The sequence below is a fragment of the Salmo trutta genome, chromosome 12 (assembly GCF_901001165.1).
Source record: "Salmo trutta chromosome 12, fSalTru1.1, whole genome shotgun sequence".
In the NCBI taxonomy this organism is placed as follows: Eukaryota; Metazoa; Chordata; class Actinopteri; order Salmoniformes; family Salmonidae; genus Salmo; species Salmo trutta.
This window is the reverse complement of record NC_042968.1, coordinates 57,837,018-57,853,317: the sequence shown is the minus strand read 5'-3', so window position 1 is coordinate 57,853,317 and position 16,300 is coordinate 57,837,018. Positions and strand designations below refer to the sequence as shown.

The window sequence follows — 16,300 nt, the reverse complement described above, 5'->3', positions numbered from 1 at the left end:
CTGATTCAGTATGGATGGACAGGTAAGCCTTTACTCAAACGCAGATGCAAGTAATGACATGCACTATGTACATACAGTAAGCTGAATATATCTGAACACATGGTCAACCTGCTAATCAATTCATCTCAGTTAATAATCATATACACCCAGATGTGTAAACTACACATACATACATACATACATACATACATACATACATACATACATACATACATACATACATACATACATACATACATACATACATACATACATACATACATACATACATACATACATACATACATACATACATACATACATACATACATACATACATACATACACCAGTGGAGGTTGGTTGGGTGAGCTATGAGGATGGGCTCATTGTAATGGCTGGAATGGAAAAAATATATGGAAACCACGTTTGACTCCATTACATTTATTCCAATCATTACAATGAGCTGGTCCTCCTATAGCTCCTTCCACCAGCCTCCACTGACATAAAGACACGGCTCCACACACGGTCATGCATTCACACAGGCACACACACACCATATGTAACCCCCGTTGAATGTAATGCCTGCTTGAAGAAGCACTATTCTCTCCCATCGTTCCATTTTTCCCTTTCCCTATCTCCCTCTCTCCCTTTCCCAATCCATCTCTCCCTCCCCTTCTACTTCCATCTCTCTCCCTCCCTCTTCCTCCTTCTCTCCCTCTCAGCCGGCAGTCAGCAGAGGATTTCACTGCAAATGGATGTCCCCTTTACAACGTCCCTAGCTGAGTGGTGCAAGAGCTGTAATAAATCAGATCAATCACAAGAAGATATGGTAGAGGAGATGCAGTAAATCCCCAAGGATCATAAATCTACAACACACTCCAAACACCTCCCTCTGTCCACAACTCCTACCCTGACTCCCCCTTCACCTCTCTACCTCCTTGTCCATCTTTCTCTCGCTCTCTTGCCTTCATCCACACACACACACACACACACACACACACACACACACACACACACACACACACACACACACTGAATCCTTCTCTACCTACCTACCTCTTTTACGCTCTCCTTTTCTTCCCCTCTGTCTTTTCTCTTCCTCTCTGTATCTCACTCTGCTCACCTGTTCACTAATTTCTCATTCACTTTCTTATGCCCTCTCTCTTTCTCCTTTAGACACATGTATATGTTTTGTCTTCTGACCATGACATCATTGCAAGCCTATTGTTAGTTTAAATAATTCAACAGTCAACCACACAACATTGCCAACACATTCACTGTTAGATTGTCATCACTCCACTGTCGTAGCCTCACAGTTTCCACCTGACTTCTGCATCACCCACCTGTACACACCTGCCTGATTCACAACCTGCTCATGCTGTCACTTCCCCTAACTTACATTGTCAAACACGACAATCTGTGTAAGTTTTGCGGATAATATTCACTTCTCCTCCCACTGCATTTTAAAGTATATCCAAGCCAGTATGTTGTTGTTTTTTCAGAGCCGCCATAAGCCTCAAGCAACATAACAGGTTGCACACATTCCACTCTGTCTTCTGTATTTCTGTCTCTATGTTACAGGTAGGTTCTGTTGTCCTTCTGAAGAGGCTCACTGAAGTCAGCACTTACCAGAATCCCCATTGTGACTAACCACCAGCACATTCATCACCATAATCATACTGCATTTCTCCATAAGTGGTATAGGCACCCTGTGTACTCATAGACTCTCTATAATACAGAGTGTGCAATGGAAAGGTTTTTAACAGTCTCAATCATGGCTGTGACATTATTCAAACGTGTAATGGTAGGCAGTTTCTACCACCTGGGCAATGTAGGTGGACAACTTTTAGAAATGGAGTCAAACAGGGAGGTAGAGCCTGAAATTTTCCAATTAAAGCACAAATACGTTTTACCACAATGTGCCATAATGAACATCACCATGGTTTTACTGTAAATCTGCATCTTTATACTGGGGACCGTAATCCTTTCTGTGGCCAGCAGGAGGGGGAGTGTACGTGCCCCCTCTTCCCTCTCTTTCTTATCCCTCTGTCTGTCCCTCCCTCCCTCCCATGTCTCTCTCCTCCTATCCCTGGTGAGAGGGGTTCCCCCAGTAACTTCACTTAGTTCCCAGAGGGAGAACATATGTTGGAGAAGAAAGCGAGAACAAGAGAGAGAAGGACATAGATGAAGAGAGGGGGAAAAACAGAAGAACATAGACCTCTCTGAGACATCTGTGGGATTACTCTACCAGTGTGTTTAGGAGTGTGTGAGTGTTACATTTTAACTGACCTTGTGTGTGTCTCTGTATGTGACTTTCCCTGGTCATGGACATCCCACTGACCACCCCACTCCTCCTCGCCCTCCTTCTCTGCTCCCTCTCCTTCGTTCATGGGGCCATGGACTCCTGCTACGATGACGACGAGGGCGTCCCTAGCCGTTGCATGCCCAAGTTCGAGAACGCAGCCTTTAACCACACGATCATGGCTTCCAATGTGTGCGGTTTACCGCCAGAGGATTACTGCATGCAGACGAGCTCGACGCGCTCCTGCCACCACTGTAGTGTGTCGGACATGGGCCTCAGCCACAACGCCAGCCTGCTGACGGACTTCCACACGGACGAGGAACCCACCTGGTGGCAGAGCCAGTCCATGTTCTACAGAGTCCAGCACCCTAACTCTGTTAATCTCACCCTGCGCCTCGGTAAGAACAACTCACTCTCTCGCTCTGCACCTTGGTAAGACCCACATTCACTCTCTCACCCCTCCTCTGTTAACCTCACCCTGCACCTTGGTAAGAAGACCCACATTCAGTTTCATAAGGTTATGTTCACAATTAGTTGAGTTTGATAAGTCCTGCTACAGCTGTGACTATGCAACCTCACCCTGTAATAGATCTGGACAGAATATTTTGGTATTGTGTAGTTTCTTTGAAATACCAACTTTTGAAATACTCAAAGAAGTTGAATATAGAGAAACAGTTAAAGGCAAAATCTGGCAACTATTACCTTTGATATTCAAATATAGGTCTCAGAAAAGCAAATAATATTTGAAGGTATTTGAATATATGCAAGTTATTTGAAATATTTATTTGATGCCTGCTATATATTTGATGAAGAACCAAAAACATAACAGTGCATTTAATTCAAAAAGAAAGGAGGACCAAGGCACTCTTCATATAATTAATTAAAATGCCTTTATTTGTATGGCATGTTCAATAGAAACAAGGGTTTTAAAAAATCTGCCGCGTTTTGGCTGCATGGCCTTTGTCAGGAAGTACAAAGAAATAATACAATGTCCTCTTTTGAACAGCTTTTCCAATTAGCCCTAATTTGAAGAGGGAGTGGTTACAAAATTGATTGGACACACCTAGTAAGCAATACTATACAGATTAAAAAGTGAAACACTGTAGCTGTGCCATCACAAAAAAATACAACTCCAAGCTAGAAGCACCAGAACACCCAGAAAGGTAGTTCTAACCCCAAACATGACTGGGAGAAGGGTCAAGAACAAGAAAGCAATATATTCCATAGTACACTAGAACACAACAAAACATGAACAACAACAGTCTAAACATAGCTGAGGGCAATTGAGCAAAATGACCACTAGATGACAGCAAATGGACCTATCACAACCCTACAGGAATGGTGAGAAATCCATAGCTTCATTTAAACCATTTAGTGGACTGTAGTGCATTTAATTAGTCTAAATATATTATCATTTGCATATGGTTTGGAGGGCTTTCATATATTAATTTAAATTTAGCCTAGAATGAAATACTTAATGATTGAAGACAATTTTTTAACATGCTAAATGAAGACAATGTTTTTACATGCTAAACATTAACATCTATCGATCTAAATAATGGAAAGTAATATAAACCAAACAGATGGTGTTTTATTGTTTAAGATTTTTTTTCAGATTTTATTTTACATCATGCATTACATTACTCTTTACGTCATTGTTATACGCTACGGTTCGTTAATGGTCATGTTAGATCTTGGTTAATAATTTAAGATGGCGATTGCATTTGATGAACATCAGGGTAACAAAATTGACTGTTTGTAAAAATTATAATTATTCATGATAATTAACACTGAGAGTGTTAAATCAACACTGAATGTGTGGAGTCTGTGGACACATATAGACACTGGAAAAGTGTTAAATGAACACACTGCTTAGTGTAAAGCCTTCTTCAAATATTTCCCAGAGTGCCTTTCGAGTAAATGTGACCGATCGGCTCGATTCGGTCTTATGTAGTAAAATTTGAAATAGTGGTTTTTACATTGGACAAAAATTTTGAGAAAATGGCCTTGAATGTTTTGGTACACCTATAGGAGAGCTCTTCCTTGTCTACACCCATTCAGCATCGTTCACACCCTCTAAAGCCTTAGCCCCACCCAGCTCTTTAAGGATTCACATGTGAGGCCATGTACTAAACAACCGAAGATTTCAAAACTGAAGGCTGGTTTATACTATGGGTGTATTCATAAAATGTATCTGGAGTGTGCACTGCACATTCGAAACTCAGAATGTCCATTCGTAAATTCAGAGCGTTTCGATCTCAGAGCATTCAGAGCGCACACTGGACACTGACTGTGGAGTAGGGTTGTCCGAGCGTTCTGATCATAACAACAACAGCAGTCAAGCACCCAAGCTAACTGGCTAAGATTGGCTAGCTTGCTAGCTACATCCAGACACAAATGTTTTATTTATTTTATTTTATTCACCTTTATTTAACCAGTTAAGCTAGTTGAGAACAAGTTCTCATTTACAACTGCGTCCTGCAAAGCAGTGCGACACAAACAACAACACAGAGTTACACATGGAATAAATAAGCGTACAGTCAATAACACAATAGAAAAAAAATGAGAGAACAGCTCACTCTGACCATTTTTCTCACCCTAGCAGAGCTGGTTAGGCTGTTTTTATGTTAACCAGAACATTGGTGAACAATTTATTTACGCTTTTTTGTCAACGTTTACTGACACTGGCCATATTCAACACGTGTTGAGCATTCATAAATTCGTCAGTTATTCCGCGCTCTGGCACACTGAGATGAGAGTGCTTTGAAATCGGAGTAGGTAGCCAGAGCGAATTTACCAGCCACCTCTATCGACAGTTGTCGCAGTGACATCATGAACATTCTATTGATATGGTTACTTGCCTAGTGGAATATTTTGTTTAGACATGTAGCTAGCTAGCTAAACAATGAACAATAATCCCAACGTTACTACCCTGCATTAATCTACAGGTGGCTAACCAACCAGGTTCAATGTTAGCTAGACAACATTAGACTATAACTAGCAATGCAAATGGATCTGAGATACGAATAATATAACTACACAGATCTCATATAAGTAATGTTAGCTAGCGAGCCAGCCAGCTAACGTCAGCTAGCTAGCTAGCTAACAGTACACTTTAACATGAAATGAAAACAACTTTCTGACAAAATTTGAAATGTGCAACATCTGAAAATGTAGCTAGCTCGACTATCTTACCCGTATACATGGATGGACGCTTCTCCCTCACTGTAACGGATGCCATGGTTGCCCTTTGTTTGAAGATGTATAAAACACCTGTCTCCGTATTACAACAGCATTCTGTGTTTTCTCTTTTCGTCTCCGTCTGGATATTTGCAATCAAAACGCCAGAATTTTCTCCATCTCCTTAGCTATCATATTGTAATTCCACTTATTTCAAAATTTGGTCCTTCAGAAGTTGGAGAGCAACACTTATGCAGTTCTACTACATGCTGTCTTTCAAAAAAGCGTGCTAAATGGCAGACCAATCCGAACTCATCCCTCAGCATGCCCAGCCCACTCATTATCTCATCAAATCATGGCTAGGATGCTGTTTTTTTATGTGGCAAACCAACTAGGCTTGTAATCGAACAATATTATTCATATTTACAGATGGCATACGAGTTTGTTATTAAGGCACATGAAAGTTCACATGTTCCAGAAGGCATTTCTGCCCAAAAAATGTACGATCAAATGGCTCTCCTTTGAAGTAGTGATGCGCGACATACACCTAGTTTCCTGAAATGAGTCACAAATGTTTAAGTTATCAGAAAATTACTGTATTTGCCAACGACAGAGACATGTTTGTTGCATTTATTCTATTTCAGTTCTGTCGACTTCACCAAATGAAATCCTAAGTGAATATGTTAAGCCAGGGGAAGAGGGGGGTTCTCATACCAAGGATCATTTAGGTATTTGATTTTGAATTTTAAGACCGCTAGCGGAATGCTAGCCAATATCCAATGGAACAGCGTGGCGCGAAATACAAAAACCTCAAAAATCCAATACTTTCAATTTATCAAACATATGTCTATTTTACACCATTTTAAAGATACACTTCCCCTTAATCCAACCACATTGTCTGATTTCAAAAAGGCTTTACAGCGAAAGCAAAACATTAGATTATGTTAGGAGAGTACATAGACCAAAATAACCACACAGCCATTTTCCAAGCAAGCATATATGTCACAAAAACCCCAAAACACAGCTAAATGAAGCACTAACCTTTGACGATCTTCATCAGATGACACTCCTAGGACATTATGTTACACAATACATGTGTGTTTTGTTCAATCAAGTTCATATTTATATCCAAAAACAGCATTTTACATTGGCGCATGATGTTCAGAAAATCTATTCCCACCAAAAAATTCCGGTGAATTTACAAAAATACTCATCATAAACATTGATAAAATACATAAAAATTATTTTAAGAATTATAGATACAGAACTCCTTTATGCAACCGCTGTGTCAGATTTTAAAATAGCTTTACGGAGAAAGCACATTTTTCAATATTCTGAGTACATAGCTCGCCATGACGGCGAGAAATGTTGTTTTTGTTCGAAATAATGCATAGTTATGTACAAATACCTCAGTTTTGTTCGTGCGTTCAGGTCACTATCCAAAGGCTAACGCGCGAGTGCAATTCACAAAATGTTCCACAAAAAGTCAAAATGTTCCATTACCGTACTTAGAAGCATGTCAAACGCTGTTTAACCTGTTACATCTAGGGGGCAGTATTTTCACGGCTGGATAAAAAACGTACCCGATTTAATCTGATTATTAGTCCTGCCCAGAAACTGGAATATGCATATAATTATTAGCTTTGGAGAGAAAACACTCCAAAGTTTCTGAAACTGTTTGAATGGTGTCTGTGAGTATAACAGAACTCCTATGGCAGGCAAAAACCTGAGATGCTTCTGTTCAGGAAGTACCCTGTCTGAACATTTCTTGCCCTTCTTGATTCTCTCTATCGTTTACAAAGGATCTCTGCTCTTACGTGACACTTGTCACGTCAACAATGGAGTCTCACAGCCCGGGAAAAACAGGAATGATGTCATTCAAAGCCCTGGCTGAAGCACACGAGAGCAAAAGCTGAGTGGTCAGTCAATGGACTAAGCCTTAGGCGCGTGACACGCCCCGCCCCCGGCTTATAATAAATAATATTCCGACCGGGAATCTGCAATTAGCTAAACAGCCGAAGGAAAATACTGCACGGGGTCGAATCGGGCACGCGCCTAAATCCATTGTCCTCTGATGGGCCACTTGGAAAAGGGGATTCTGTGTTTCAGCCTGAGGCTGCCTCGTCATCGTTCAGGTTTTTCCCGGGTTCTGAGAGCCTATTGGAGCCCTAGGAATTGTCACGTTACAGCTAAGATCCTGACTCTTCAATAAACAGAAGCAAGAACAACAACACCTTGTCAGACAGGGTACTTCCTGCATGAAACCTTCTCAGGTTTTTGCCTGCCATAGGAGTTCTGTTATACTCACAGACACCATTCAAACAGTTTTAGAATCTTTAGGGTGTTTTCTATCCAAACCTGAACAATAATATGCATATTCTAGCTTCTGAGTTGGTGTAGGAGGCAGTTAAAAATGGGCACATATTTTTTCCAAAATTCTCAATACTGCCCCTAGCCCGTAGAGGTTAAAATCAATTTTTATGGTATTTTTTACGTAAAATTGCGATAATATTCCAACCGTACAATAGCGTATTCATTCAAGGAGAAAAAGAAAAAACAGCGAGCGGGACTGCGCATATCCAATCCCTTTGTTGCCAGGCAGACCACTCAGGAACTGAGCTCCTATACTCTGCCCAGTGACAGGAGAAGGCTCAAACCAGTTTCTGAAGGCTTTAGACAGCCAATGGAAGCCTTAGAAAGTGCAACATAACACCACAGATACTGTAGTTTCGAAAGGGACTAGAAAGAAGAACTACAATTCTCAGATCCTCCACTTCCTGGTTGACTTTTTCTCAGGTTGTTGCCTGCCATATGAGTTCTGTTATACTCACAGACACCATTCAAACAGTTTTAGAAACTTCAGAGTGTTTTCCATCCAAATCTAATAATAATATGCATATTCTCGTTTCTGGGCAAGAGTAGTAACCAGTTTAAATCGGGTACGTTTTTTCATCCGGCCGTGAAAATTTTTGTATTATGTTAATTAGATTTCTGCTAGGTCGCGGAAATTGTAGGCTAAGGGTTAATAATTCACAGAGAGAACTTCACTATGAGTCAAATCACCGACTGTAAAACATAATCCTATGAAGTGCAAATCACCCTGGGGGGGAAGAAAAATCTAAATCAGAACATTTGTCCCTCACAATCTCAACATTTTGTCTTCTTCCACTAATGACACACACACACACACAGATGCATACACACACAAATACACTTATTTTCCTCCGATAATAACTCAAAGCTTCTCTTCAGAAACCGCCATCCCGCCCGTAGACTGTCACCCTCAGACATGGCCTAAAGTTACATTGTTGGAGTAATTGCAAGCATACAGCCATGAGGCTCAGGCTCTGTCTGGGAACCTTTTAATTAAGTGGTCCAGGGAGGAATCCACCAAGAGAACACACAGATGCATCCAATAGAACACATCCTAGAACACAAAATAGAGAACACTATATTCATATTTAAAGGCCTAGTGCAGTCAAAACATGATTCTTTTGTGTTTTATATACAGTACCGGTAAAAAGTTTGGACACACCTACCCATGCAAGGGTTTTTCTTTATTCTTACTGTTTTCTACAGTAATAATAGTGAAGACATCAAAACTATGAAATAACACATATGGAATAATGTAGTAAACAAAAAAGTATTAAACAAATCTAAATATATTTTACATTTTAGACTCTTCAAAGTAGATGAGATGGCATTTTACTGCAGAATGCTGTGGTAGCCATGCTGGTTAAGGTTGCCTTGAATTCTAAATAAATCACTGACAATGTCACCAGCAAAGCACCCCCACACAATCTCCTCCTCCATGCTTCACGGTGGGAACCACACATGCAGAGACCATCCGTTCACCTACTCTGCGTCTCACAAAGACATTGCGGCTGGATACAAAAATCTCAAATTTGGACTCATCAGACCAAAGGACAGATTTCCACCGGTCTAATGTCCATTTCTCGTGTTTCTTGGCCCAAGCAAGTCCCTTCTTATTATTGCTGTCCTTTAGTAGTGGTTTCTTTGCAGCAATTCAATCATGAAGGCCTGATTCACGTCGTCTCCACTGAACAGTTGATGTTGAGATGTGTCTGTTACTTGAATTCTGTGAAACCTTTATTTGGGGTGCAATTTCTGAGGCTAGGAACTCTAATTCATTTATCCTCTAAAGCAGAAGTAGCTCTGGGTCTTCCTTTCCTGTGGCGGTCCTCATGAGAGACAGTTTCATCATAGCGCTTGATGGTTTTTGCAACTGCACTTGAAGTTCTTGAAATGTTCCGGATTGACTGACCTTTTGCTTATTTGAGCTGTTCTTGCCAGAATATGGACTTGGTCTTTTACCAAATAGGGCTAGCTTATGTATACCAATCCCACCTTATCACAAATGTTTGGCTCAAACACATAGAGAAGGAAAGAAATACCACAAAATAACTTTTAACAAGGCACACCTGTTAATTGAAATGCATTCCAGGTGACTACCTCATGAAGCTGGTTGAGAGACTGCCAAGAGTGTGCAAAGCTGTCATCAAGGCAAAGGGTGGCTACTTTGAAGAACCTCAAATATAAAATCTATTTTGATTTGTTAAACACTGTGTTTACTACATGATTCCATATGTATTATTTCATAGTTTTGATGTCTACAATATCATTCTACAATGTAAAAAATAGTAAAAATAAAGAAAAACCCTGGAATGAGTAGGTGTCCAAACTTTTGACTGGTACTGTATATTTCCACTATGAGGTTTCAATAATTCTGTGTCATTCTGTGAAAATGATGATAATGCCCTTTTAGCGAAAGACCGCCTGCAATTTCTGCCTGTTTGGTGGGATGGAGTTTTTGCATCACCAGGAGGTAAATAAGTTTGTAGACCAATAAGAAAGAGAGTTCAAAACCTCTCTGCCGATAACATCTAGTTTTCCATTTCCCCCTCCCTACTCAGACGGCTCCCAGACAGTCCTAGCAAAATTCCATATCTGGAGATAGGATATATATTTTTTATATATTTTTTTAATATATATTCTCAGTTTCTACATGCATCAAATCCAGTTTTCAGAAATCTCCCTGCTACCGTATCCAGGGAGACAGTTGGGTGAGATACATTCAAGACACGGACTTGATGCGTGTGAACCCGCTTACATTTTTGTAGAATATTCTATCTCCGGAAAGGGTGTCAACATGCTGACATATCATAGCCTTTATGTTTAGGCATGAACAAATCCACATATTTTCAGGAATGTATCATATTTGTAGTCATTACCTGATCATTTATGAATCTGTATTTCCCCCCAAAAAATAATCAAATCGATAGATATGTTTACATGATATGTAATAATCATCCTAGTATGTCTGATCGAAAATGGGCTATATCCAAATCATGAAATGTCCAGCGCTCAAATGATTTCATCTGTTCAGGTGCCGAAAATCATTGTGCTTCTTCACATCAACGTAACATATCTGAGTATACATACACACCATATTTAGTAGGCTATACAAGGTATTTCAAGGCAAACATCGTCATATTTAATCCAAGTTTCTATTTCCAAAGCACATCTCTGCTATTTCTGTAAAAAAAATCCTGCGCTCCAATCACAACACATGTTTTCTGTAAAGATGCAAATGCAGGACAATCTTTGCTCAACATTTATTTTATTTATTTAACAGAAAACACAAGTTGCACATCCTCAATACCCCCTGCCTGCGCTGTTTGTTAGGAATGATGGATGCAGATTGGGTCATCAGCGGTGGTCCCTCGCAGTCCAGACCAAACGTGGTGGTAGTGTTGTTCTGTGATCCACTCCAAACTGTGTATGCATAAATCATGAATAAAACATGTGTAGTTATTGCAAGAAAATATTGTCATTTCACATAACCATACCACAAAGTAGCTACTCTACCGGCTTCATTCATGACAAGAAAATTTAACTGGAACAAGCTAGCTAGCTAAGTTGCTAAGTAGCTAGCTAACTAAGTTAGTTCGTTAGATTATATTAAACAGTAATACAAAATACGCCTAAACATTCTAAAACATTAGCTGTCACATTGAGGCTTACTAGGGGGTAAACATTTTTTTTTATTTATTAGCTAAATAAGCTACCAGTTAGATTTTACCCCCCTATCAAGCCTAGCTACTATGATAAAAAAGAAAAACTCAAATTAGCAACCCACTTTAGCTTTACCTTCTTTCTGAACAACTTCTCACTTCTTTGTTTCTCCAGTAGTCAGTTCGACCACACACCGTTTACACACTCATTTGTGGTGCCCAAAGAAAAAAAATAACAGTTGGAACTCCACAGAGCAAAGACGTGATTCTTGGTGGTAGTCTACCAATTACAGTGTTTTTAGCTTGCGGTTTGAACACTCCTTTATCCAGAGGGAGTACAACAATTTTAGCTAGTGTCTGAAAGAATTATATGGATTTAATATTTTTCAAACTATTGATCATGTCCTGATATGGACGTCAGTCAAGAGCATATGCATTGTATATACTGAGAAAATATACTATGTATGCCTACTGTCAGTATTGGTCATCATATAGCATGCCCCCCCTTCACATCGACAGTGCTGTAGTGGTGCGGGTCGAGATCTTCAAGTTCCTCGGTGTCCACATTACTAAGGACCTATCATGGTTGAAACACACCAACACAGCCGTGAAGAGGGCATGACAATGCCTCCTCCCCCTCGGAAGGCTGAGAATATTTGGCATGGGCCCCTCAGATCATCAAAACGTTCTACAGCTACACTATTGAGAGCCTCTTGACTGGCTGCATCACCTCCTGGTACGACAACTGCTTGGCATATGACCGCAAGACACTACAGAGGGTAGTGCATTTGGCCCAGTACATCACTGGGGCTGAGCTCCTTGCGATCCAGGACCTCTATACCAGGTGGTGTCAGAGGATGGCCCTACAAATTGTCAAAGACTCCAGCCACTCAAGTCATAGACTGTTTTCTCTGCTACCGCATGGCAAGCGGTTCCAGAGGACCAAGTCTGGGACAAAAAAGCTCCTGAACAGCTTCTACCCTCAAACCATAAAATATCTGAACAGTTAATCAAATGGCAACCCAGACTATTTGCATGACATTATATAACAGTACTACACAGTACTACTTATCCATAACACAAACGGTACAATATCACTATACAACAATACCATAGTGAACGTGTGTGCACAGTTCATGTGCTAGCATGTGTGTCTCCATGAGGAGTAGTTTTATCTGTTTTTTAAATTTGATTTTACTGATTGCATGAGTTACTTGATGTGGAATAGAGTTCCATGTAGTCATTGCTCTGTGTAGTACTGTATGTTTCCCGCACTCTGTACAGACTTAGGGAGTGTGAAGAGACCCCTGGTGGCATGTTTTGTGGGGTATGCATGGGTGTTTGAGCTGTGTGCTAGTCGTTTGAACAGGCATCTCGGTGCTTTCTCAAAGACCAGTAGTGATGCAGTCAATCTCTCCTCTACTTTGAGCCAGGAGAGATTGACATGCATGTCATTGATGTTAGCTATATGTGTACATTTAAGGGCAAGCCGTGATGCTCTGTTCTGGTCCAACTGTAATATGCCTATGCCCCTCTTGGTGGCACTTGACATATGACTGGATAGTAGTCCAGGTGCGACAAAACTAGGGACTGTGAGATTTATTTTGTTGATAGTCAAAAAAGCAGAGCTACGCTTTATTACGAACAGACCTCTACCCATCTTAGCTACCATTGTATCAATATGTTTTGACCATGACAGTTTACAATCCAGGGTACACCAAGCAGTTTAGTCTCCTCAACTTGCTCTATTTCCACATTATTAATCACAAGATTTAGTCAAGGTTTAGAGTTTAGTGAATGGTTTGTCTCAAATACAATGACTTTCATGAAAGAACATCCTCTGTGTTCTGTTAGACAGGTCACTCTCGAACCACGACATAGCAGTGTATGTAAAGTCACATCACATATGTTTTTCCAGCAGCAGATCATGATCGATCATTTCAAAAGTCGCAGTGAAGTCTAACAAAACAGCTCCCACAGGCTTCATATAATCAATTTCTTTCAGCCAATCATCAGTCACTTGTGTTCGTGCCGTACATGTTGAGTGCCCTTCCCCATAAGCATGCTGAAAGTCAGTTGTTCATTTGTTTACTGTGAAATAGCATTGTATCTGGTCAAACAAAATTGTTTACAAAAGTTTACTAAGGGTTGGAAGCAGAGTGATTGGTCGGTTGTTTGAGCCAGTAAAGGGTGCTTCGCTATTCTTGAGAAGCGGAATTACTTTTTCTTTCCTCCATGCCTGAGGGCACACACTTTCCTGTAGGCTTTGATTGAATAGCTGGCAAATAAGAGTGGCAATATACACATTAAGACATTATACATGTGTTATAATATTGTAATATTGTTGTATTGTTGTAATATTGTATTATGGTATTATAAATGTAGATCTGTAGTAGCATAGTGGTGTAATACTGTTTTATTTATTTTTTTGTGATGTAATTTCCCTAATATTGTTTGGAGTAGCTGGTACCTTCGCAAAAGCAGCTAATGGGGATCCTCAATAAATACAAAACACAAAATGTATGTTTTTAAATAATAATGGGGTTTGACATAATGGGACAGAGATTATGTGTCCATCAATCATGTCAGAGTCCATTGTGACTGTTGAGGAAGCAAGTTACATGATCACCCCTACCTTCCTCCCTCAAGAGCTCTAAGGCTACGTCCCAAATGCAACCTATTGCTGCTGGGCTCTGGTCAAAAGTAGTGCACTATAGGAAAATACGGTGCAATTTGGGATGCATACATCCAGTACATACACTTAAAGACTAGCTTTTCCTCCCATCAGTCAAACAGGATAGATCCAGCAGAGAGACCAGCCAGGGAATAATTTCTCCTGACACCTGAGTATTACTAACTTCCTATCCATTGTAGATGTAACAAAAATTCCAATCTGAGAATGAAAAAAACGAGTTTTGCTTCAATAGAGAAACCAATGACAGGTCTTTGAAATGTCAGAGAGTATTACTGACTGTCTCTGGAGGGAGGAAGCGTTTAAATCATATGGTCTGGGAGCAGGAAAGTATGGATTTTTACTAGGAGGAAGGAGGGGAGCAGTGCTCTGTGGCTTTGTTGGTCATAATCTCTGTTTAGTTCTTTCAGACAGAGAAATAGGCTGGGGAATGTCTGGTAATATGTTATTCTAACGCACCAGCCCCTGGTCTTGTATCTGTTTGAATATGTGAGCCTTTGTCCAGGAAGACCGTACTACATTACACTGTAAGGTCATGTTGTTCAATCTTTAGCCTCTGGGTACTCTCTGTCTCTCTGTTTCTATTATTCTGAGTTGTCTCTGCCTGGACTGGAGAGAGGTTTCTGTTGTTTGTGTAAAAACAGAAAATGGTTTTATTCAAGTCGACGTCCCCCAATCCTGTTTCTCACAAAACCAGGGTCACAGTGTTTCTTCTTCCTCCATATTGATTACAACCCAACCGTGGCCCATCTGTGGTCCGCAAGGGGGGCATGCCTGGGCTAGCCTTCCACATGCCTGTTTGTCTGTTTTCCTTTGGCCCTCCAAACAAAACAAGACCGGGTCGCCAGGACGATAAACACAGAGAAACACACCAGTAGGACGCAGGGACACACAGTGCAGCCAGGTCAGAAATGTGTCTGTGTAGAGGTAGGGGGAGGATGGGAGTGGGTTTGGAATAGCAGGGGGAGGGGGAGAGTAAACAAAACATGAAGAAGAAAAATAAGAAGAGTGCTTGGCTTTCTGGTGATATTTAATCGAGTCAGATTGTTGCACACACACACACGCACACACACACATGAGCAAACAGCTTTCTGTCTGCGGCTGCTTCCCATTAACTGATGTTAAAAGAAAGAAACACTGTGTCTCAGATGTTAGAGGATAAAAGTCTGCCTTAGTTGGCACAGTAATACTCACAGATTGACTCTAATGAAACAATGCAGTACTAAGAGAAAACTACACTAACAAATTGCTGTAGATTTACAGCAAAACCTTCACAGTTATCTACTGTTATTCTAGATTACAGTACAGTACTGAAAGAGCAATGAGCAAAAGAGCAAACCCACTGGCAACAGGTTATCTACAAGTCGTGTTGCAATAAGGCGTTTATAAAAAGTCCTTAAGGCTATATGAGGTTCAGCGCCATCCGTTTTGTCACCAACGCCCCATACACTACCCACCACTGCGACCTGTACACTCTCGTTGGTTGGCCCTCACTTCATACTCGTCGCCAAACCCACTGGCTACAGGTTATCTACAAGTCTCTGCTAGGTAAAGCCCCGCCTTATCTCAGCTCACTGGTCACCATAGCAGCACCCACTCATAGCACGCGCTCCAGCAGGTATATCTCACTGGTCACCCCCAAAGCCAATTCCTCCTTTGGTCGTCTTTCCTTCCAGTTCTCTGCTGCCAATGACTGGGACAAACTGCAAAAATCTCTGAAGCTGGAGACTCATATCTCCCTCCCTAGCTTTAAGCAACAGCTGTCAGAGCAGCTCACAGATCACTGCACCTGTACATAGCCCATCTGTAAACAGCCCATCTATCTACATACCTCATGCACCCCAGTATCCCTACTTGCACATTCATCTTCTGCACATCTACCATTCCAGTGTTTAATTGCTTTTTTGTAATTACTTCGCCACCATGGCCTATTTATTGCCTTAACTTACCTCATTTGCACTCACTGTATATAGACTTTTTGTTTTCTTTTGTTCTACTGTATTATTGACTGTATGTTTTGTTTATTCCATGTGTAACTCTGTGTTGTTGTATGTGTCGATTTGCTATGCTTTATCTTGGCCAGGTCGCAGTTGCAAATGAGAACTTGTTCT

General features: G+C 40.7%; 1 protein-coding gene across 1 annotated transcript in view; it reads left to right on the top strand.

Annotated features, from left to right (window-relative positions):
• Positions 1 to 2,098: 2,098 nt before the first annotated feature.
• The window catches only part of LOC115203859 (laminin subunit gamma-3), a 229,827-nt gene continuing 215,625 nt past the window's right edge, over positions 2,099 to 16,300 (top strand). The window contains exon 1 of the mRNA XM_029768908.1: positions 2,099 to 2,680. Within this exon, the coding sequence (XP_029624768.1) occupies positions 2,305 to 2,680 (376 nt within the window). The 5' untranslated portion in view covers positions 2,099 to 2,304. The remainder of the gene's footprint in view (positions 2,681 to 16,300) is intronic.